Raw genomic sequence first — 23,752 nt, 5'->3', positions numbered from 1 at the left:
AAAGATCATCATCATCAATTTATATAGCGCCACTAATTCCGCAGCGCTGTACAGAGAACTCACTCACATCAGTCTCTGCCACAATGGAGCTTACAGTCTTATTTGTAAGGAATTTAGACTGTAAGCTCCATTGGAGCAGGGACTGATGTGAGTGAGATCTCTGCACAGCGCTGCACACACACACACACACACACACACACACACACACACACACACACACACACACACACACAGACAGAAACACAGACAAGGGTCAATTTGATAGCAGCCAATTAACCTACTAGTATATTTTTGGAGTGTGGGAGGAAACCGGAGCACCCAGAGGAAACCCACGCAAGCACAGGGATAACATACAAACTCCACACAGATAAGGCCATGGTGGGGAATCGAACTCATGACCCCAGTGCTGAGAGGCAGAAGTGCTAACCACTGAGCCACCGTGCTGCCCCAAAGAACAGAGTGTAAACCTCTTCTGTGCAGTGCTTGTGCTGGACTGTGCATTCTCAATAGAGGTGCACAGTCCAGCACTATTGAGGGGAAAGAAGAGAGCTTGGAAGGTGAGAAAAGGCATTGATGGGTCCCTGCATTGCACTGTCCCACCCCTGAATAGGACAAAGGAGGTTATCAGCACATTGAGTGTAAAGGCAGGCACGCCTGGCACAGTTTTGATATGTGGATCATTCACAAAGGTTAGTGAAGTTGGTTCACAGTAACATTATGCTGAGCCCATTACACCTGTCCCTTCCCCCACCTCAATCAGAAACACATATACACAGTCATATAAACTAAGAAATATGATCTGAAAAAGATACTCTGGGTTATGTACAAAATGTACGTAACCCCGAACAACCAACCAGCAATTATTCAAATATAATATCACTGAACTATATACAGTATTTTTTTGCCTCATTACACGAGCATATTCCAACGACATCTTTGTTGTATGATTGATGCTGTTATTTAACATGATGTGTTACTTTATATCACCCAACAAGATTTCATTGCAGCACAACATTGATCTGGTAAATTACAGAGGTATTATTTCATACAGTCACTGCTTTGTTTGAGTATACATCACTCAATTCCATTGTCAGTATTGTTTTACATCTGCTGTACTATTATTTTCAGCTAGAACTGCTCCTATTTAAAAAGCGATTAGAGGCAGAAAATATTTCTTCAACCCCTTTGCCCAAAACAGTAAAACCATGGAAGGTGCCATGCCCAGGATGCTCATATTTTAGCATATACTAATGACAGTAGCTTCTCCAGATGAATAGTTTCCATATAAACTGTACTGAATTGGACTAATCAGAAGTCAACTGGTTTGTTCTGTTCCTCTTTGGTTGACACATCAGCCTATAAGTTTTGATGGTTGTTATATTCAATATAATGACATATATAATGACATATGCCCACATTGATCACTGGCTAATGTCAATTCCCACTTTGTAGATTAAGCATTTGCTCCTATATGTATATAGTAAACCCCAGAGGGGCCCTCTTTTTTTCCATACACTGTATTATCTATGTTAGTAGTCCTGCTCTTTCTGGGTACTCCAACAAAGAGTGACTGAGGAAGCTGGCTGAGGTCATCAGAATCCCACCTTCCTTCATCAGTCTTACATCCAAGTACAATACTGGTACATACTTTGTCAATCACATATTTTACAGATCACATTATTGTACATCCCTTTGCGCAGATGTTGTTCTCTTTATAGTAGGAGAAGTTGTATAAACTTTTAACACTGATACAGTCAAATATTAATATATGACATATCGACAAAACTAAGGACCTGATGCCGGAAAACGAGCCTATTTCTAACCATATGCAGAGTACACATCTTGAGATGCGTCCGCCTCTGCATCAGTAGCTTATGTGCCTAGTTCACTATAAGTCATCATCTGCAGTAAAATATTTGCACATGCCCTCTAGTGGTTGGAAACGATATGCTTCCTAACAGACATATACGTGTGTGTCTGCAGGTTTGCAGGACCTCTATTTGCATAAACATATCTTTACCATGCTTGGCCAACTACAGAACACCCCTTACCTACCCAGTCCCGCTCTCCAGGAGCAGACAGGAATACGCAGGGCCGTAACTAGGGTTGTGCGATAGGGGTGACCGCCCCGGGGTGCAACGCTGAAGGGGGGCGCAGTTTAGGTATATTTTAGGTTCATTTATTAAAATTAAAGGGGGGCGGCATTTGACTTTCTCGCCCCAGGAGCTAGAATTTTAAGTTACGGCTCTGGGAATACGTTTCAGAATCATGCAATTCTGCATAGGTGCATTTGCGTGCGCAAGCTGTCATACATCCCACCCTGCATTTAAAGCAAGTGCTTAAAATTATATGAATCACACATGACCCTGAAATATCCACATAATTAAGTTGTCATAGTTGAAAATAAAACATTGTATATCATTGTTAAAAATTAAATTTGACTAGCAGTATTTCTTACTTTATTTCGTTCACAGTGCCTCTAGACATGCAATTAATCTCACCATTCATGTTCTTGAAGCAATTTGTGAGAAATGTATTGGTGTCTGCCTGGGAAGTGACACTTTTTTTGAGGCTCCAAAAAGCTAGCTCTTACGTCTTATCTTTGTCAGATTGCAGTTGGAAAGCAGTTTTGCTTTTCTGGCTAGTGGGGATTGACAGGTTTTTAACAACAGAGGGTTTTCAGGCCTGGTGAAAATACATATATTAATGCCATCCTGTCTACAGCAAATGAATAACACAATCATTTATGCCTTGCTATTTTCAGATGGATGTTATATGCTTTGCAATAGAAAATAATAGCTGCATTGTGCTAATTAATTTGAAAATGCAATGACAAAGAAACAGTCTGCAAAGATTTAAAATAAAAACAAGAAGGTTGAGCACTTCCGTTAATTTAATTTTCAGATATGAAAAATTAAAAATCGGTATTTATTCTACCTGGCTGTATGTTTGATGGATTTATAAAGCTCTAAGCTTAATGTTAACATGTCATATGTCAGAATCACATTTTTCTTCTTTTGTTTTCATTGAAATACACGTTAGCACTAACTCTGCAGTTACCACACATTAATTATAAACAATCTCTAGATAAAAACCAGCAATCAAGACTATTTAGGAAATAGTATGTGGAATTTCTACATTAAACCAATGCTTGTTCTCAAAGCAATGTAAATAATAGCAGGTTAGCAAAGCTTGTACCATATTTTTCTCTTAGAGGCAATCACCACCAAGAGGGAGATACAGATGTTTTTTGTTTCTTTTTCAAATTGTGACAAAATAAAAACGATGTCCTCAGAACTGCTTTAAGAAATGATTTGCTGGGGTCACATTATCTTTTTCAAAGAAAGGGGTTACTTGTTGTAACCCAAAACAAGAATGTTCCACATTTTGCAAAGAGCAGTGTATTACAAAGAAAGACCTTTTTTTATTTCCTTTGTTTACTCATACTATTTAAACACAAGTAAGTGCTTACCTGTAATCAGGGCTGCCGAAAGGGGGAATCAGGTACAGAGGGGCCCAAAGAAGTTGCTGGCCCTGCCTTTAAGTGGGCTAGTAAGACCTTGTTAGGAAACCATATACATTTTTAGAGTTAAGCTTACAGTTCCTTGTAATTTGGTTATTATTTTTTATTATATTTTTTTTTTAAAAAATTTAATATTAAAATCACCTTGGTCAATCAGGAAGGCTGTCAAAAGATCTATGTTAGAACATCTCCTATCTAGACTCCATTACTAGGAAGTCTTGGGGTATATTTACCAAGAGACTGTTCCGACAAGCCGCCGATTCAAGGCAGTTTGCTGACATTTTTTAAAATGCAGATTTTATTAAAGACAAAGACTGAAGGGCTTTATCTTTAATAAAATCTGTCTTTTTAAAAAATTACGGCAAACCGCTGAGAATACATACACCCCTTAGCGGAAAAGGGGTCACCTACACATGGTACTTTGGCATTTCAGGATTTGGAGCTTCCTGCAAGTACTGAACACGAACAATGTATATATGACATAAAGATTGCATAAAGTTGCACTGGTCAGTAAAGAGCCGCCATTAAATGCCTGCAAAGCACAATTACCAATTTCTACATAACATGCTACATTTGCAAAAAAAAAAAAAAGGTGAAAGTGCTCAGTAGTTCTATAAAAGTAAGTTTTGAGTAAAGTATTTAGAAGAGTGGCAATCAGGTAGAACAGCTTAGGGATGGTAATAAAAATGTTTTCAGTATCTTGCATGACATATATGTGTATTACACCTAGGCAGCAAGCTTGAAGGGATTTATTGTCACTTTGTCAACTGAAATACAGAGGTCAATTAGATAGCTTCTTATGACTGGTGGGAAGAGCAGATAGGCTGGCGCAAGCAAGGGAAGAGCAGAGAGGCTGTCGCAGGCAAGGGAAGAGCAGAGAGGCTGGCGCAGGCAAGGGAAGAGCAGAGAAGCTGGCGCAGGCAAGGGACGAGCAGAGAGGGCTGGCGCAGGCAAGGGACGAGCAGAGAGGGCTGGCGCAGGCAAGGGACGAGCAGAGAGGCTGGCGCAGGCAAGGGACGAGCAGAGAGGCTGGCGCAGGCAAGGGACGAGCAGAGAGGCTGGCGCAGGCAAGGGACGAGCAGAGAGGGCTGGCGCAGGCAAGGGACGAGCAGAGAGGGCTGGCGCAGGCAAGGGACGAGCAGAGAGGCTGGCGCAGGCAAGGGAAATCACTAAAATATAACAGCACTCATGCTATGAACAGATAAGCTGCAACATTAGCTAAGCCCATAAAACGACTGCCTTCAAAATATGTAAGTGATGGGTGCACTTTATTACGAGCTTATTTGTATTGCCACTAAAGGATTATGATCACAGACCGCAGTAGATATTAACATGTCATCCTCATCTTAAATCAGCACCTAAATTTGTTTTGTTAAATATGAACCATTTATCACACTGCTCCCCTCCATTATCACACTTGTCCCTTCCTCATCACCATGTTCCCCATTCATCACACTACTCCCTTCCATCATTACAGTGTTCCCCATTTATCACCCATTGTTCCCCTTTCCTTATCACTGTCTTCCCCATTCAACACACTACTCCCCTCCTTCATCACTCCATTCTTTGCTTACCTCCCTACCTTATCTTCTGTCTTCTGCTTTTCTTGCTCCTAACAGCATTGAGACGTAATGCAGACATCATGCTGATCAGGGTCTGAGTGCACTGCACCCGCAGATGTAGGAGTGGGAGCAAGGCACTGTCTGACCACCAGGTCAGACTGTATCTCGAGCTGCCCCTGCAGGCCAACCCCTGGCCTAGGCTGAATATCTGCATGGCAAACAGAGGGGGGCAGATCTTATTTTGTGGGGACAGGTTGAGGATATTACAGCTAAGAAATGAAGATGGAAAAGAAGTTCATGAGTGTTAATTAGTGGGGAGTGGAGTAGTGAGGGGACATTATGGATCAGGGGTTGTGGTGAAGGGGGGATTAAAGAATATTGCAATTCTTCTAGAGTAAAAAAAAGGGACTAAGGTGAAGAAATAAAGCAAATAGACAAAATTAGACTATCCAGGGCAGCGAGATGATAAGGGCAGTTTCTGGATGTAGCAGATGAAGATTATTGCTGGTTACTCTCAGATGTCGTTTAGTTTGTTCAACTTTTTTAACTGTGATTTTCTTTCACTTTGGAATTAAATTACTTAGGAAGGTAATTCCAAAATGCATCAGTCTCCTATCAATTGCATTCCCCTTAGATGGACTCAAGTTATAGCAGTGGTGGATCCAGGGGGGGGGGCGATCAGTGCAATCACCCCCCTTCCCCCCCAAAAAAAACAACCAAAACAATTCCAGATCCGCCCCTGAGATATAGTGATGCTCATTTACGCAAAAATACAATTTGTATAATTTATAAATATCTTCTTAGGCAGCACAATGTGTCCAGCCATTACTCCCCATTCCATAGGTTTGTGCACTGTTGCAGCATGGTAATAGCAAATAAATCTTTTACAACTAAATTGTATACACTTAGTCCTTTAATTCAAGGGTGTTAACCAGTGACTAAAGCACACATTTTATATCTCTATATTTGAAATAGCCATTATATTTTGAAACACAGTTTTGCAGGAATGCCCTTCATAAACTAACTGTATGAAAGTACCTGTGGGAGGAATCCCTGCACAGTTGTAAGTCAAGGTTTGGGCACCCCAAATCAACGCGAATAGAAGCTAACACAACCTATACAGGGTACAAACTACAATATGACCTTTCTGCACATTATATGCACCATTACTATATATTTGTCCCTTCTTGCATACATTGCCCCTTTAAGATCTCCAGAGATTGAAAGTTATTTAAGGCTGGGGACTGTAAAGCCTATTCCAACACGTTAATCTTATAGTTGTGCAAAGTGTTTGTCAAATATTTCACTTGGTTTTTCTCCAAATTAATCTTTTGTTGAAAACAGTTACAATTTTGTTTCATCGGACCATGTAATTTTGTTCCAAAATGCTTCAGACTTATCCAAATGATGTTTTGCAAATTTCAAACATTGCCTATTGTGATGAGGTCATAGGAAAGGTTCCTTTCTGCCAACACGTCAATGCAGATCACTACTTCAGTGTCAGCTAAACCTGTCTCTGTGTCTTTTGCAGTGATATGTGGATTCAGCTTTGCATGTCGTACTAATTTACTATTGGAGATTTTTTTGGCTCTTTCAGATCTTGCCTTTACATCAACAGTTTCTCTTAATTTCCATTTCCTAATTCTGTTTCCTACAGTGGGGATTCCAAGTTGCAAGCATTTAGACATCTTTTTTATAACCTTCCCCTAGTTTAACTGTCAATGCCCCCTTTTCTGATGACCTCAGTCAGCTGCACATTGGTTTTTGAGCTTACTCACAACGAGGCTAGAAGGGTTAGAGGATTTAGGAAACTCTATAAATTGCCTGCACCTGGTTTAATTTAAGGCTCAATGAGCTAATCAAGTTTTGAGGCCTTTCTAATAACAAACAGCCCCCCCCCCTATTATTGAAAAGACTAGAAGGGTGTAATAACTTCTGCACTTGCAACATTATGGTGCACAGTGGTTGGCATCGCTGCCTAACAGTTCTGGGGGCTTGGGTTTTAATCAGACCACAGGAACTATCTGGGTGGTTTCCTCTAGAAGCTTGACTAGGGGTGCATACAACTTTATAATCCTTATGTAACAGCTTCCATATTTTGGCTTTTGCCAAGGAATTATACATTTACTCTAAGAACAGACAATATATTGGGGGCATGGCCTGAACAAGGTGTCAATGTGTCCGCCTGTAGGTGGTGATGAAACTCTACTCCGAGTAACTGGTTCTGTTTAATAACCCAAATGCTTAACTGAATTGAGATTTGGTTGACACAGATTACTGCACTAACCATAATTCATAGTCATAACTTGAAACTATGTCAACCCACATAAGGCAAAATCTGCCCTTTTACAGATGATTATACTGATGCCATGAAGATATGCATCTGGTCAGCAATGATGTCCAAACATTGCTCTGCTTATATCAGGACACTCATGCAAACATACTACACAACATTACATTGTCATACCCAACCTAGACTGTGACTTTTAGCAGGATGGATCATGGACTCATCTGTTGGACTTCCATCAACACAAAGCAGCAATTGGGATTCGTCAGACCATTATTGTTTTCTATCCTCCAGTATGCAGTGTTTGTGACAGTTGATCACACGGTGACCACATATTTTGTTTTATTCATAGACAGTGGAACCAGGGCGGGTTGTTGGCTGCAATGCTCCATCTGTGACAAGGTTCAAGGTTGGGTGATGTGCCACATTTGTACTGATATCTGCTGGCTAAATGTAGTTGTCTGTCACCCGCCACAAGTCTTGTGGCCTCCGTCAGCCCCTCTCTCTCATGAATTTGATCACTTCAGGAAGTGCTAAACGTAAATATAGTTCTAAATAGCTAGTCCTAAAAATTGGCTTCAAATATGAACACATCAAATAGAATAATGTTACTAACGGAAGCGTAAGGAATATGCATATTCTTGTATTGTTTTGATATCATGTATAAACTTGGTACATTCCAGTTGTGGGATAAGGAATACAAATTACCTCTTACTTTACTCAAATTAACATACTATAATTTTAAGGGAAAAAAAACCCTCAAAAAACTAAATCACTATTTTTTATTTTTTTTAATTAAGGGCACAAATACAAGATTGAAATAAATGGAACGAATTTACAAATCTGAGCTGACATAGGTGGTGAAATAAAGACATATTCATTGCACAGAATAAGATATGCCTATTTAAACATCTGTAGTTTCATTTTCTTTAGTAAAGTCCCCATGATTTAATACTGGGGCTGAAGCAGAGTGACTGCTATGTCCATCTGCGTAGCATATCTTGCGTGCTATCGCTCTGTACACACCCAGAAAGTGGCTGTACGCATATGCAGATTTGCATGATTCTGCCACTTATGCCCATTTGCACCTGGAGAGGCAAAACATGGGAGTGAATGGGCGTTCTAACATAGTCCAGGTACCATAAAGGCACGTTCACGCAATTGCGAACAGATGCAGACCGGGACACCGCCTCATATATTATTTACGGTGGGTCAAGGGGAGGTACAAATAGCGAATGATGACAATCACCAGCTATAGCGAACGGCTTGTAATAGTCTCTTTTTGAATTCTCCACTGACACTGATAGATTCTTCCTTCATTGCACATGTATATATTACGCTTTTGTGAGCGTGTTTTTCACATATGCGAGATGAGGAATTGTTTCTCCTGTTTTAGAGAGGTTTTTGAAGTTGTATTGATGCCTTATAGGGAAAGGGTATTTTGCAAACAAAAGAAAACATGAGCATAAGTGTATGTGATGTATGCCTGGAGTAAACTGGCTGCATATGCTACTGGTGCAGACCTGGATATATTTTGGGACAGTTGCAGCTTTGCATATGCCTGCAATTGGGGCATTTTTACTGAATACAATTTGCAAACATGTGGGCAACTCTGTGTCAGTCCATTATGTACATATCAACAGTCCTCTTACATGCAAGTTAAAACTTATGACATTGTTTTTAATACTACAGAATTTCCAGTAACAGTGGAAATTTGGGTGCAAAACTTTATTAGAATACTGTCCTGGCAGTTTTCCTACAGTTTACAAGAGGCCATACTTTGTGTTGCTTCTTCATAACCATTCAAGATGACCAGCATTTATTTGGAAACATGTAACATGCTATGGGAGCATTGTACTTGTTAGAAAGACCGACATATCGTGGTTAGCATTCTCCCAGTGTCTGCATGAGTTTAACCCAACACTCCAAAGACCTAGTGGTTGGTTAATTGGCTCAAGATGAAATTAACCCTAGTGTGCGTGTGTCTGTGTGGTAGGGATTTTAAGCTCTACTGGGGCAGCCACTGATGTGAATCATTAAACATTCTCTGTAAAGCACTTCATAATATGTAAGCAGTCTATAAAGAATTGTTAGAAAATAAATACTTATTCACTACTCTACGTATGTTAGTCACTTTCCTGATTCACAAGGAGATGCTTGAAAACAATTAAAATGAAAACATTGCAGAAATGGAAGAATTAATACAAACCAGGAATGGCCATTCAATGTCCCTCTATTCCTTGCTGAACTACATCTCATATGAGTCCCATGATTTGTGAAGAGTCAGAGGACAACAAGTGGCATATCATAAATTAACCCTCGGTGGTGGCAGTGGTAATGCTCTCTTGGGTAACTACTCACTTTTGTAAGCTGAGTCCAAGATAAGTGTAAGGCTGGCTGCATATGTTGTGATATCACAGAGGATATAGGGCAACTGGCCCAATAGCTCCATATGTGTGGCCTGAAAACAGCAGCTATATCCCTTTGAAAATGTCATGCTGGCAAGTTCAGTCACAAAGATGAACACTATCAGCCTGTGTGCATGGGACAAGCATCCGAACCACAGTGTAATCAGCCGGATGCTGAAGGGTGAGACTAATCACTAGATCCTACCAGACTGAAGTTGCAAGCAATGGACCGGTTTATCTCTAGCTTTAGCAAACAGACAGAGGACTATTATTTGACTCTGACATCCTAATTATATTCTACATAAACCCTAGCTCTGCACCATAGTAAATAACCTAAATAACATATAAACTCTAAAACACATTTTCTCCAGAGATAACAGTCTTGTAAATTCTGTTCCCATCTAATATTCATCTGTGTGTCTTGTGTGACATTTACAACGCTTGTAGTGACTTATGTCAATTTAGATCCTGACAATTGCCTTTTCAGTGGGGGATATTCTGTTGTAATTCAACCTGTTTTGACATTAAAAATCAGCAACACAGTCACCATGTCAGAATAAAAAAGTATTACACCAGGCAGTGATGTATAAAGATATATCATGCTGTGATAGTGCATAAACAAAGATTCATTACCACGGATATACAAGTCAACACCTAAGCTTGGTGAATTAAAAACAAATCAGTGTCAGCATAGTATACGGGAAAGATGTTAAATGAACGAGTGGCAGAAACTAAATTGATTTTTTTGTCTCTGTATTAACAAATGGGCAAAGAAAATAGATCAAAGGGAGACGTGCCTTTGTTTGGTTACAAATGCAATTTTAGATAATGTTTCCCTTTTACTCAGTAATACTGTGGGAGTTCTCACTTTCCAGGGTTCAGCTATTTCAAAAACACTACTGTGTCATTACATTGTTATTGATGGTGATTATTTGTATTGTTATACAAGAAAATCAGTATTAAAAGAAATATATATCAAAAGTCATACTATATTTCATTGAACGTGGCTTTTTAAGTATAGCACCTATAGGAAATATTAAGAACGGTGTGTGTATCATCATCATCATTTATTTATATAGCGCCACTAATTCCGCAGAGCTGTACAGAGAACTCATTCACATCAGTCCCTGCCCCATTGGAGCTTACAGTCTAAATTTCCTAACATAGACACACACACAGAGACTAGGGTCAATTTTGATAGCAGCCAATTAACTTACTAGTATGTTTTTGGAGTGTGGTAGGAAACCAGAGCACCCGGAGGAAACCCACGCAAACACAGGGAGAACATACAAACTCCACACAGATAAGGCCATGGTCGGGAATCAAACTCATGACCTCATTGCTGTGAGGCAGAAGTGCTAACCACTAGGCCACTGTGCTGCCCTTTTTCTTTTTACTACCTTTTTCGCATTCTATTACAACACTGTGCTGCCAGGACACAGCTGAGGTAGCCATTTTGTGGGTGGGAACATACAGCCTGTTAATTCGCTAGTAACCAGTGACATCACTGAGGCAGAGAGATGACCTTTTGCTATTACAGCAGTGAGGAATATATATTTACCTCCGCAGACTGTGCTAGTATGGTATACAACAAAATGGGGGAGCGCCATAAGAAAACAGCTGGCTCCACTGACTACAAATAGTAGTGGTCACACATAGCTATGTACTTAATATAGTTGAACAAGGATCGAGGTTTACCCTTTATTAGCCATTACTTGCATTCACCACCGCAACTTACCATGTAGGCTGGAAGCTTGTTTTTATAACAGAATACCCTTTCACCACTGGGAAGGTGATAAAAAGCAACTATCTAAAATAAATCACTCAAAATAAAACATTCATGAAAGAACACATTTGTAAGTGTGTGACCTCATCCTTCGGGGGCTATTCAATTGTTAGCGAGATCCCCGGAAAAACGAGCGCTCAAAAAATATTACCGTTAATACGGTAATATTCGCGCGTAAACACCGTTAATACGGTAATTTACTCGCTGGATTTCATGAGCTGCGAGATGAAATTCAGCGAGTAATTACCGTATTAATGCGAATATTTTTCGAGCGCATTGTATCTGAATCCTTGCTCCTGGAGTCTTCAGTGTGTGTTAACAGGAAGGAAATCGAGCAACTCCCTAATCTTCTCAGTGTTTCCTCTCCACCAATCAGCTTCACGTACAGTATACCCAAAAGCCAATAGTCTTTAAAGTATACTTCCAAAGTGTAAATTATTACTTTGTAATGATATACTTTCTGTTAATGGATACTAAAAAACCTATACTATAGTTATTAATATTCTGTTACCACCATTGTTCTGAACATAAGTGGGTACCGCCATTTGTCTGGGAAAAGCACAGATTTAGGAAAACATTATATTTTTATTACTCGCTTGACTTCAGATGGTTTTACTGTGAAGGCCCCCTGTTAAGAGCAGGAGAAAACAGAAATTTGGGCAACGACTTAACTAGCTGTCTAGGGTCAGCATGCAAGCTTCCAATACTATATATAACTCTTTAATCTGTGGGTAAAGACAGAAATACCAGAGTAAAGAAGGCACAAAACTAATAAAACACCAATATGCTTGTTTTCTGCTTACAACGGAAATAAAATACATGTGTGTACTGGTGGAGTATGACTTACCTCTAAGTGAGCTCTGCGCTCTGCAATCACTCGCTCATCCTTGTTTCCAAATAGCTTCTTTGGGGGAAATTCTAAGGCCTTAAGCTGTAACAGAAAAATATACGCCATTAGGGAGCTTGTCAAATAATTTTAAAGAAAATCTACATTAAATTTGCAATTAATTTAAATTAACTTAGTAAAAACTGTCTAAGTCCTATCCTAACTTTGCTCCTGTTATTAATTTAATACCTCCCCTGAGCCTCCAATACATCTGCTATGTATTGGAGGCTAATGACAAGAGGAGACTGGTGAGAAGGAAGGGGGGTAGGGGGGGCTGATGACAAGAGGAGACTGGTGAGAAGGGGGGGGGCTGGTGAGAAGAGGGGGCTGATGACAAGAGGAGGCTGGTGAGAAGGGGGGGGCTGATGACAAGAGGAGGCTGGTGAGAAGAGGGGGCTGATGATAAGAGGAGGCTGGTGAGAAGGGGGGGGCTGATGACAAGAGGAGGCTGGTGAGAAGGGGGGAGCTGATGACAAGAGGATGCTGGTGAGTAGAGGGGGCTGATGACAAGAGGAGGCTGGTGAGAAGGGGGGCTGATGACAAGAGGAGGCTGGTAAGAAGAGGGGGCTGATGACAAGAGGAGGCTGGTGAGAAGGGGGGCCTGATGACAAGAGGAGGCTGGTGAGAAGGGGGGCCTGATGACAAGATGAGGCGGATGAGAAGGGGAGCTTAAGACAAAAGGGGGCTGGTGAGAAGAGGGGGCTGATGACAAGAGGAGGCTGGTGAGAAGGGGTTGGGGCTGATGACAAGAGGAGGCTGGTGAGAAGGGGGGCTGATGACAAGAGGAGGCTGGTGAGAAGGGGGGCTGATGACAAGAGGAGGCTGGTGAGAAGGGGGGCCTGATGACAAGAGGAGGCGGATGAGAAGGGGAGCTTAAGACAAAAGGGGGCTGGTGAGAAGAGGGGGCTGATGACAAGAGGAGGCTGGTAAGAAGAGGGGGCTGATGACAAGAGGAGGCTGGTAAGAAGAGGGGGCTGATGACAAGAGGAGGCTGGTGAGAAGGGGGGCTGATGACAAGAGGAGGCTGGTGAGAAGGGGGGCTTAAGACAAAAGGGGGCTGGTGAGAAGAGGGGGCTGGAGATTTCAGGGGGCGGTGGGTGGAGAGAAGGGGGGATTTTTTTACAGTATAGTATGACACATACTGTAAAAACATAAGCAATATAAAAAATAAATCAGTAAAATATTCATTTGCAATAATAATCTTTAGTAAATGTGAGGAAAGTTGTAACCCATAATTTGATTGTGGGGCTGGTGGGGAAATAGACATTTGTATTACATGGGAATGTTAATAATTTAATGTCAGGGCTGGTGAGGGGTGAAATCGGTCTGTTTGTTAAATGTGGAGACTATTAATTTAATGTCTGGGCGGATGGGTGGGGTATGTTTGTTTATTAAATGGGAATGTTATAAATGTTAATAATTTATTGTAGAGGATTGTTTGGGAAGAAGGAGGCTTTTAATTTAATGTCGGGCTGGTTAGGGGGAAGGAGGCCTTATTATTAAACATGGATACTATTAATTTCATGTCGGGGCTATAAGAAAATAGACATTACACTTAAATGCTATTAATTAAATTCTGGAGCTGATTGGGTGGAAGTAGGCCTGTTTATTAAACAAAAAAAAAGCTACTGATTTAATGTCCGTCTGGTTGTGGGAAAGGAGGCCTAGATTCTTCACTCACTGCTCAACTATTCAGAAGGTGAATAATTACTCTTTTCCAAACAGGACCCCAACATTCCAGGACGCGGCAGCAACGGAGCATAAGATCAGCAGGCAGAAGACATCAGCAATGCTTAATCACTGAGAGGCAGCATCTACTCCCATAAAGGTACGTTGTGGAGAGAGGTAAACTATTGGTCAAGTGGTGAAGCAGTGCAGGCAGCGTATGCAGTCCGCGCATAGTTGGCGGCATTGCATACTACTTGATTTGGCCGTGTCATCTTTTGATAGAATATTGGTACTACAGCTTCCAGTACAATATTCTATTAACGGATGACATAGCCGAATCCAGTAGTATGTGATGGCCGCTTATGCGTGGAATGCATAGGCAGCCTATGCCGCGTTTCTCTAATAGTGCTATGGGGCTCCTCCCCTAGACTACGGGAGCCATGTAGCAATAAATGACTGTGTGTGAGTGTGATCCCCACAGTATTGATGGGTCAGGGTGTCAGATTATAATCCATTATAATCAGACGGGTATGTAAAAAAGGGATTTGTTTTTTGTTGCATTATTTATTTTAATTTTTTAAGATTTACATTTATAATAATAAATGTACTGCTGCATTAAGCAACACTAAAAAAAACCCTCTTTTTTATATTGATAAATATATATTATACCAAAACCAACCCTTTAAGGATTGGCCGCTACTTAAGGGTCAGTGCTGTGTTTTTGACCCCCGGGCTGAAGTCTACCAGCCAGCCCCTGCTACGTAGCATTATAGACTCCCATGCTAGACAGACTTCGACGAGACTGGAACTCATATATATTTTCTGATGCTGTCACAAAATTCAACACCTCTGGGTGGAGATCTTTGATTTAATTTACTAGGCTATTACAACAAGACTCCAATCTCTCCCTGAAATTGCTGTACTCCATCAATACCACCCACAATTCCAGAGGCATAACAGATATGTAACAGGACATATCCTAATCCAACCCTTTCTATAATTATATCTAAAATACAGCGGGGAGCTATACTAGGGAAATCACTGGATTTAAATACTCAAACTGCATCTGCAACTCTGATAAAATGGAACCAAATTAGTCAGAATAGGGAGTTCATTTATCATTTTTGACATGATTTTACTATATGAATGCACTACTACAGGTAGAAGAGAGCGGCAGTCAGCCACTTGTCCTGATTGTGGCAGGACTGTACCGATTTGAGAAGACTGTTCGTCGTCCTGTGTAAACGCTTTTGCCTAGATTGGGGGACAGCAGCAGATGTATGCGGCATTGCAGGGGTGTTATTCTGGGAGGGTGCTGTGAATGGCCCAGTGCTTCTGAAGTGCTGGATATGCCCCCGGGGAATGTGGACTCTCTAAACGTATCGTTGCCACATCCCTTTGTGGTGCAACTATGACCCCTTCTCAGCATGCACCGGCTGGGAAGCCCCCAATGAGGGGGGGGGGGGGGGCGCAAACAGTAATATTGCACCCACGCCACTAATTTCTTAAAACAATAACCAGAAAACTAGTGACTTACAGATCACATTGATAAAATAATAAGCAGTTCAATCAATGAATATAACTAAAGCTATAATCACACATAATATGCACACATTAAAATGATAGCTGTCAATATAAATGGCTAATGAGATAACACAAAAGGTGAGGTGGTAATATTGAGAGCTATGTCTAACCCAACTGAAAGGATCTCTGCTGGCTAACAGTCTCCAGGCACAGAGAAGTATAGTAAATTTGATAAAGAGTGTTGGTGTAAAGTTAATGAGGGCTAAAATTAAACATGTATTAGGGAGATAAATCACAGCGAGATGCTGATAATTAAGAGAGTTAAACAGATCATATATTCCCCTACAGTTCTCCATATTAATGGCTCATAAAATGAAAGCAAAGGGCAGTGGAAAAAAGAGCAAATTATCTGATGTGACATAGAAAAGTGAGGAAAAGAATAAATAGGAGAAGGTATCAGAAGATCTATAAAAGTACATGGGTTACGTTATCATTTATAGGACTCTACCAATACAAGGAGAGGGGTGGTAAAGAAAATAAAAAATAACACAGTATTTTCATTATCCCATTATCTAAAATAGTACTTTTCGCAACTTCATCTAGGTTTAATTAAGAAACACCTGTTATCTACACACAGATGAAGCAGTCGTTTTCTGAGCTGAACCAAAATCCATACAAATGCAGCCTTTCTATTTACTATTAACCGGTAACAACACAGGCACTTACTGACCAATATTCACAAGGCATTCCTTTGAGTGTTCAGCACACAAGATGGCTGCCTCCGAAGCATGCACACAGCTGGCACTTATCGATTTAAATAAATAAAAAGACTTTGATTATCTTGCCCATTCTTTATAGGTCTTTCTTGAATTTGTGATTTTGATCTAAAATGATTCAACACTTGGTCTACAAAACCATCTAGCTTCTAATCTTGCTATACCAAATACCCTTGAGTGCTGCCTCAGCCCCATCCTGTTGCGTCCCGAGGGGTGTTGGAGGCTGGACCATGGGGTGAGAGATTAGGCAACATGGCAGCAGTAGGATATATAATATAGCTTCATATTCCACCATAAGCTAGAACATCTGAGCATGCAAGGTTAAAATGGAATATTGGCTATAAAGGGCATATTGGCTAGCTGGTGGCTAGTGAGGCTATACTGCCATATGGACTAGCATCTGGGTATCTGAAGGACAGTGGGTCCAGGTTGCTTAACCTTTATTTGAACATGGGGCAACTAAACACCATAGGGATAAAGAGTATCTTGCCCACAGTCTATTAAAGTGTTAAATGAGGAGCAGCTGTAGTAGGGAAGGTTAACCTATTGCTTCACCACAGGGAGGGGGGGGGGGGGGGGGGGAACGCATTTTGGGCAGGAAACTGTAGCACACAAAAACAAACTTACTTGTGAAAAACCAAGGAGCGGCGGCAATAAGTCATCATCCCCACCAGGTGCCTACATTCACCAAATTGGTTTCACGTCATTTAGGTCGCTAACGAAGTGGGACCAGGGAGTGTTTAAGGTGAATATTACTGTGAAATGCAAACAGTGTTTATTTGTTACTGATGTGTGAGATATCTGTAGTGGTTTAATATGAATGCAGGTAATTCTGGGTGGTTTAATGAAGACCGTGTGTAATTACAGTATTAAACGCTTAGGTGCTGCCCTGTAATTGCTTCTGTTTGGTATTAGCAAATGATAGGCTGTATCAATAACACTGACACATTAAATGCTGCGGTGTCATGTTATTGTTGACTACGGACTACTGCTCCATAAAAGAACAGTGAAATAGTCAATGAAATTGAAAAAATAAATAGAGGATGCTACTATTGGTTTCTCTTTGAAATAGTGTGAGGACCTCAAAATATTTGACCTTGTAGTAAAGGAGATTTCAATATTCAGAGAATTTATTTCTGTATTAATTTCAGTAGAGAAATAAAAACTGTACAATACAGTATAACGACAAATAATTGTCTCGCTATCTGCTATCATGAAGTTACATTTATGCATAGTTCATTAATTAGGTATTCAGATATAAAGTTTTATAGCTATTTATAATCCTTAGTGAATGTTACATTTATTTTTCACAATTAACTTTATTTGTACACATTAATTTCTAAATACAACTTAATAGAGTAGAGTGAATAATTAAATATTAATTTATAAAATCTTGAGATTAATTCAATTTAAAAAGTCTATAATAAAATACATATAGGATTACCTAAATTACAGCTGTAAACCACTACGTGTATGTGGAAAATGCCTTAGAACCTGTGAGACTGTACGATGCAGTTTTCAGAAGAGACAACTGCTACATTGTGAAAGCACAGAAGGAGCAAAGGCAATAAAGATTATAATAAACGACAAATGTATATAAAGAAACAGTGGTCAGCAATTTTCTGTACCATAATTATGTACATGATGAATCAACTCATTAAAGCAATTACTTAGGTTTCTCTGTGCATCTATTTGCATAAACTAAAGTAAATTTTCAGAAATCTCAATGTATTGTGCAGCACTTCCCGTGGTGCAGCAATTAATTCTCCTTAACTGAAAACACCCCCCCAAGAAGAACGCAATTGGGACAAGCACTGTCAAATTATCATACACCAAGAAAAGAAACCACAATAATACCAGGTTTAGCTGATTAACTAAAGGTCAAGTCTTTTTCTTTATAGTCTATATTTATCCTGTATTATGTGCAAATACCAGGGTAAATGGTCATTGCTTTTTACACTGTATCAATAATCACTAGTGCACTGGGGTCTCTCTTCCTTATATAATATTAGTGAAGTGAACAAAGCACAAGGAGACACATTTAACAAACCGCATAACACAGAAATGCATGCATACAGAATTACAGAACTATTAAAGCTAACAACATCGCCATCCAGGATAATCTGCAGCTGTCAACTGCGCAGAGACCTAAACCAAAGGGTCCCCATGTTGAAACCTAGTGAGAGAATCAATGGATATACTGCATCAGTTTTCATTCGGTGTCAACAAAAGGGTACCGGTAAAATTGTGCCTTTAAAATGTAGTACTAGCAACATGATCTAGGAATACCTATGTTTACTATTCTAGTGCGGTCAGGTTTGGCTTTCTGAATAAGAAGACTGTTGTAATTATAGATATGGATTCTATTATGTGTAAACCCATTATTATTCAGAAGGTCCTGAAAACAGGAAAGTACCAAAAAAGTGAATGACTGCTGCTGTCCAGTAATAATTTCATACATAATCACTGTTATGTCCCTCTTCCCACTGTAAAAGATTTAACGAACGGAATATCAAGAGCAATGTCGGGGAGAACATGTAATTTTTACATGTACGTTACTAAATTTAAGGCATGTAACTACAAACAGAAAAAAAAACCCTCTTATCTGGATAGTCAGTAGGTAATAGATTATATTTGTATTATCATTATTAATAATTACTGGCTGACTGTTATTGTATGTAGATGTCACAGCTGAGTGGCAGATTTCTAGGCATTATTATACTAGTAAAGGCTGTGACGCCAGTGGCAATGGTGACAATAGTAACTGTGCAGCCCTATGTATTGTCACTGGAACACCCTGGGTAGAGTCTCTCATTCCCTATTTCTCCTCTTGTTGGTCTGGACATATCTGTAACAGCAAAGCTAAGGGCACTGTACAGCCGGAGTCCAAGCCTGTGACTTCTGTCTAACATGAGGAGTTTTCCAGCAACTACCCCACAAGAAGGATAACACACACTATAATAGTAATAATTACCCTGAATAGGGCATTACTGTCAGTTGGCCTTCAACTCATCCAACCAGGGCATTACTGGACAGTAATACCATTTACTTAGGGGATTATTACCAAAACATCGCAAATTCCACAATTCAATGCAAAACAAAATACCACGTAAAAGAGTGCAAAACAAATTCAGTAGAAGGCAATGTTACAGTATGAGGCAGTATACAAACCAAAAGTGGTTGTTTCGATGTAATCAGAACTTCCCAATTTGTCAAATAGGTGGAAATAGAAAACCAAATATTACTTGTCTGTATAACAAACCCATGCCTGAAGCCAATTACTATGGTCAATGTATTTACAATGTCAGTACAATAGGGATGGCAGCAGTATGACTTACTTACCATCGAGTGTATTAGACAAAACTATGCCATCTCAGATTTACATTAACTCCCCAGGACACTTTTTGCACTGCCTCAAACAGCCATAATCCTTAACAAATCCTAACCCCACTGTATTCCATCTGTATCAAATACATATATGAAAATACTTCACCATTATTGAGCTAATGATTACATTTTTACAACATAAGTAATTAGTAATATGCAAAATAAAAACAATGAGGTGAAAGAGAAAGCAAACTGTTGCCCCAACATCTCTGCTGCCATAGGGAAGGGCCTATGTGGCCTTTCCATAAAGCTTACATGAGGCAGATATTAGGATTTGGTTGACTTGCTCCCGGATACGTTCACGGCCACCACTCTAAGCCCACAGATGATCTGATGTGTCATTGTCACACTGACTATACAGTGCTGGGGCAGGATTGTAACACGTAGTTGGGAATCATTTAATAACCTGAATAGTTTTAATGACAAGCATCTATATTATTAATTATAATTATTTCTCTGCTGAACGTTTACCAGCTCATGTATCATGTAACTAATCTATGCAGCAGTTCCAATAAAATGATTATTTAAATGGAACACATAAAACAGTATCATGACTAGCTGTGTAAATGCTGTTTTATCTACCAGGATCTCGCTGCCCTCAACTCCATCACTGCAGCACTGTTTTTCAATTTCTCATTAAAACTATAAAAGCTATCAAATATTAATAATTCCACAAAGTGAAAAGTCAGGGTACTTTAACTTCAAAGAATCAACATTGTATATTCCTGTTAATTACTTCACCTCCAAGGTTATAAATGATTTTAAGAGTTTTGTTGTTCGTTTTTTCCAGCAGGTTTAAATATAGCTAAAAGTAAAAAAAAAGGCAAGCAGAGACAGTCTACAGCCATAGAGAATGTCTGGATTTGTTGTCTTGTTAGAAATGAAAGCGGGACTTGCCCATTTTTACCTTTTGAAGAATTGACAAGCAGCTTGCAAAGACTTCCTAAATAAATTAGCTTTTAATTTTTTAAAGGACGTCCAAAATGTTTTTCATAACTTAAAGTACTTTGGACACATATTTGAAAAGCTGGATGCCATTTCATAAGCAAAATGTTTCAACAATATCTGAATGCAGCACTGAATGCCATGTGTTGCTGTAAAAGAAGAATGCCACAGTAAAAATCAAAAAACTATTTTAGTGAATAGGTCACAAAAATCTAAAAGTTAGCATTATAATCAATGAAATACACTTTGAGATGTACAACTGCACTAAAGTGTTTTTGAAGAGTAGAGCCACATGGGCGTTCTCAAGCACTATACTTTTCAAGCCAGAACATCTAAAAGCGATATGTTCTGAAGCTTCTTTAGTGCATACACGGCAGAGAATATTCTAATTCAATGCCATACAAGAAATGAGTTTGAAGCATTGTCACAGCTGAAGCACTTTGGGGGGTTTCCTTAACTGCTGTGTGTCACTATGGGGATCTTAGAACACTGCAGTTTTCTGGCTACAAATTGATCATGTGACTATATCCAAAGTGGAGAGATGTCTGACCACTTTCAATAATTAATCACATAATTCTCCACCAGAAAAGTAGGAGGAAAATGAAGGTACATGTAACAGTTAGGCAATAATACAAATCTAAGAGCCATTCCCAAGAAAAATTAGATGATTTGGAGAATCGCAACAGCTGAAATAATCTACGGTTTATAGGCATTCCGGAAATTGTTGAAGGTCCGAATATGTTCTCATTTCTTAGTCCAGACTTAATTGTTGCTCTAAATATTCATGACAAAATGGGCAGCCCTCAAATTGAGCAGACCCATCCTTTGGGTCATATATTGGAAGGCAATATTCCCAGGCACCCCCCTGTAATAGTGAGATTTTTGGATTTCAGAACCAAAGAAAAAATTCTGATGTCTGAAACATTTACTGACAAATGACAGTAGGTTTTTGATTTTTCAAGACTACTCAGCCATGCTTACACAGAAACGTAAGGAAGTCACGCCAGTATGTATTTGGCGGATGACAACAGATATTTGCGCTCTTATATCAAGCCAAAAGTCGCCTTCAGTCGTCCGCCCTGCCCCCTCACCGGTTCACCACCCAGTTCTCGACCATCTCACCACCATCCTCCTTGACTTGGTATTGCCTTTTCAAATAATACTGGTTTAATGGGATTTTTAAGCATCGCATTACGATGACCACTGTCATACTTTAATAGTTGAATGCAAATTTTCTGTCTCTTCTTTAGATTGAAGAAATGTATCTTCTTATTTGTTTTGTGATCTTTGGTATCAGTTCCAGAGATCCTCTGCTATTTGATTTGGATAGGAAAATATTAGAAAATGATTTGAGGTTTGAATATTACACTGCGCTATACGATATGTACATGTTTGTTTGTGTTGTTTATTGTCCAGACTTTTGTACGACGGGCAAGGAGACGTGGATAATATACACTCCCCCTTTATCTTCACTCTTTAAAGAAAAGCTCTATGTATTCTATGTACTATGTATTCCACATGGACTGAATCTAAACTTCCCTACAGAAGTAATCCACAGTTAAAACAGTTTTTTGACACTTGGGAAAGTTTTTTTGATCTTCTTCCTCAGACTTTTACGGCACAACTCTGGAAGAGTTTCCATAATACGACATGGTATGAGCTTAAGATGTGCAATGGTAACTCCCCCAATTGTATTGTCGCATCTAGGTGACCAGTTCGGATCTTGGGTGTGGGCCCCACATGTCTCCTTGCATGTTCTGTTATCCTGTGCGCGTAGTCTGGTTTTTAGACCATGCTAGACACTTGCACTGCCTTTTATTTCTAAGGATTGAACGCATTTCTTTCTATCATGTGCTTTTGAATGTATAAATATGTCTTCGTTGTAGTGTATTGCATTTTCTACCTCAATAAAAAGATTTATAGAAACAAAACAAATATAAGAGTTCATTGGAAAACAATCTATGGTCTTGACCTTTATATATTAAATACACAGAAATAAAATATGACAGAAGGAAGTGGTGTAGCAGTACATTGTATATCAATGTAGGAATCACAACCAATACTGAGCTATGCCTTGAAGCTCGCCTTTGGAGTTCAGTGCTTGGAGATATAGGGACATATTCTATAAATCTAAAGTTCACCAAAATGGAGTAAAAAATACTATTTATTTAGCTGTCAAATTCTATAAAACAGGTTTAAGTTGTGTAAGTGAGGCAAAATGAGCGCAAAGCCAAAGCAATGTCATTTATGTTTGAAAGAAACACTAAAAATACTACACCAAAAATAAAAGTACTATTCTCATTATTATTATTTTATTGCTGTTGAAACGAAAATGGAAAAGAAAACTATATTTTTCCTGGTTTATTTTGTAATCATTTTAATAACTTTACACTTCTAATCAAAAAAACGTTTTGTATCTCAACGTTACTCTATTACATTGTACAATCAATATCTACAAATGTTCTTAAGACTGGAGTTTGCATCCTCTATAATATATAGAAATCGTTAAGCTAAATTGGTAAAGTAAAAACTATTTTCTATTACACCAATAAAAATTTTAGGCATCAAAGCCAACAGAGTATAAACTACTGTATGCCGGCTTCTCTGCGTCTTAGCAACCAGTTTGCAATTATTAACTGTGACAAATTAATCATTGCTATTCTGCTCTGACATACAGCTATTAAGTCTTAATTGAAGTAAACCGGTTTCAGCCAGATGCATAATAATGTTTTCAACTAAGTATAATAATTTAGCTTTTAAAAGTGTAATTCAGAAAAGAACATAACAATCCATATATGCCAAGTGCAGAATCTTTGGAGCCACCTTCCAGTGACAAGATACATCACAAACGGAACAAAACAATACAAAAGGCACATATGTTTATGACTGGGAGAATACTGGGAACCAGGAAGAATAACATGGTATAAAAAACACATTCATATTTGACTGCCTGCATTGAGAAGATATGTGGAATGAGATGACGATAATTCAGGGTATATT

The 23,752-nt window shown here is 39.3% G+C and overlaps 1 protein-coding gene across 2 annotated transcripts in view; it reads right to left on the bottom strand.

Moving 5' to 3' along the window:
• The window catches only part of KIF16B (kinesin family member 16B), a 238,413-nt gene that overhangs the window by 21,648 nt on the left and 193,013 nt on the right, over positions 1 to 23,752 (bottom strand). The window contains exons 26-27 of one of the 2 annotated variants that reach the window (XM_075203942.1): positions 12,414 to 12,497; positions 8,178 to 8,460 (exon numbers count right to left, since the gene is read on the bottom strand). In XM_075203942.1, coding sequence (XP_075060043.1) covers positions 8,350 to 8,460; positions 12,414 to 12,497 — 195 coding nt within the window. In that variant the 3' untranslated portion in view covers positions 8,178 to 8,349. Of the gene's footprint in view, positions 1 to 8,177; positions 8,461 to 12,413; positions 12,498 to 23,752 lie in introns of those variants that run through there. The other variant, XM_075203941.1, reaches the window with a different exon arrangement.

This window comes from Mixophyes fleayi, chromosome 3 (genome assembly GCF_038048845.1).
Source record: "Mixophyes fleayi isolate aMixFle1 chromosome 3, aMixFle1.hap1, whole genome shotgun sequence".
NCBI classification, from domain to species: Eukaryota; Metazoa; Chordata; class Amphibia; order Anura; family Limnodynastidae; genus Mixophyes; species Mixophyes fleayi.
The sequence above is the reverse complement of the archived record's forward strand: the minus strand, read 5'-3'. Positions and strand labels throughout refer to the sequence as shown.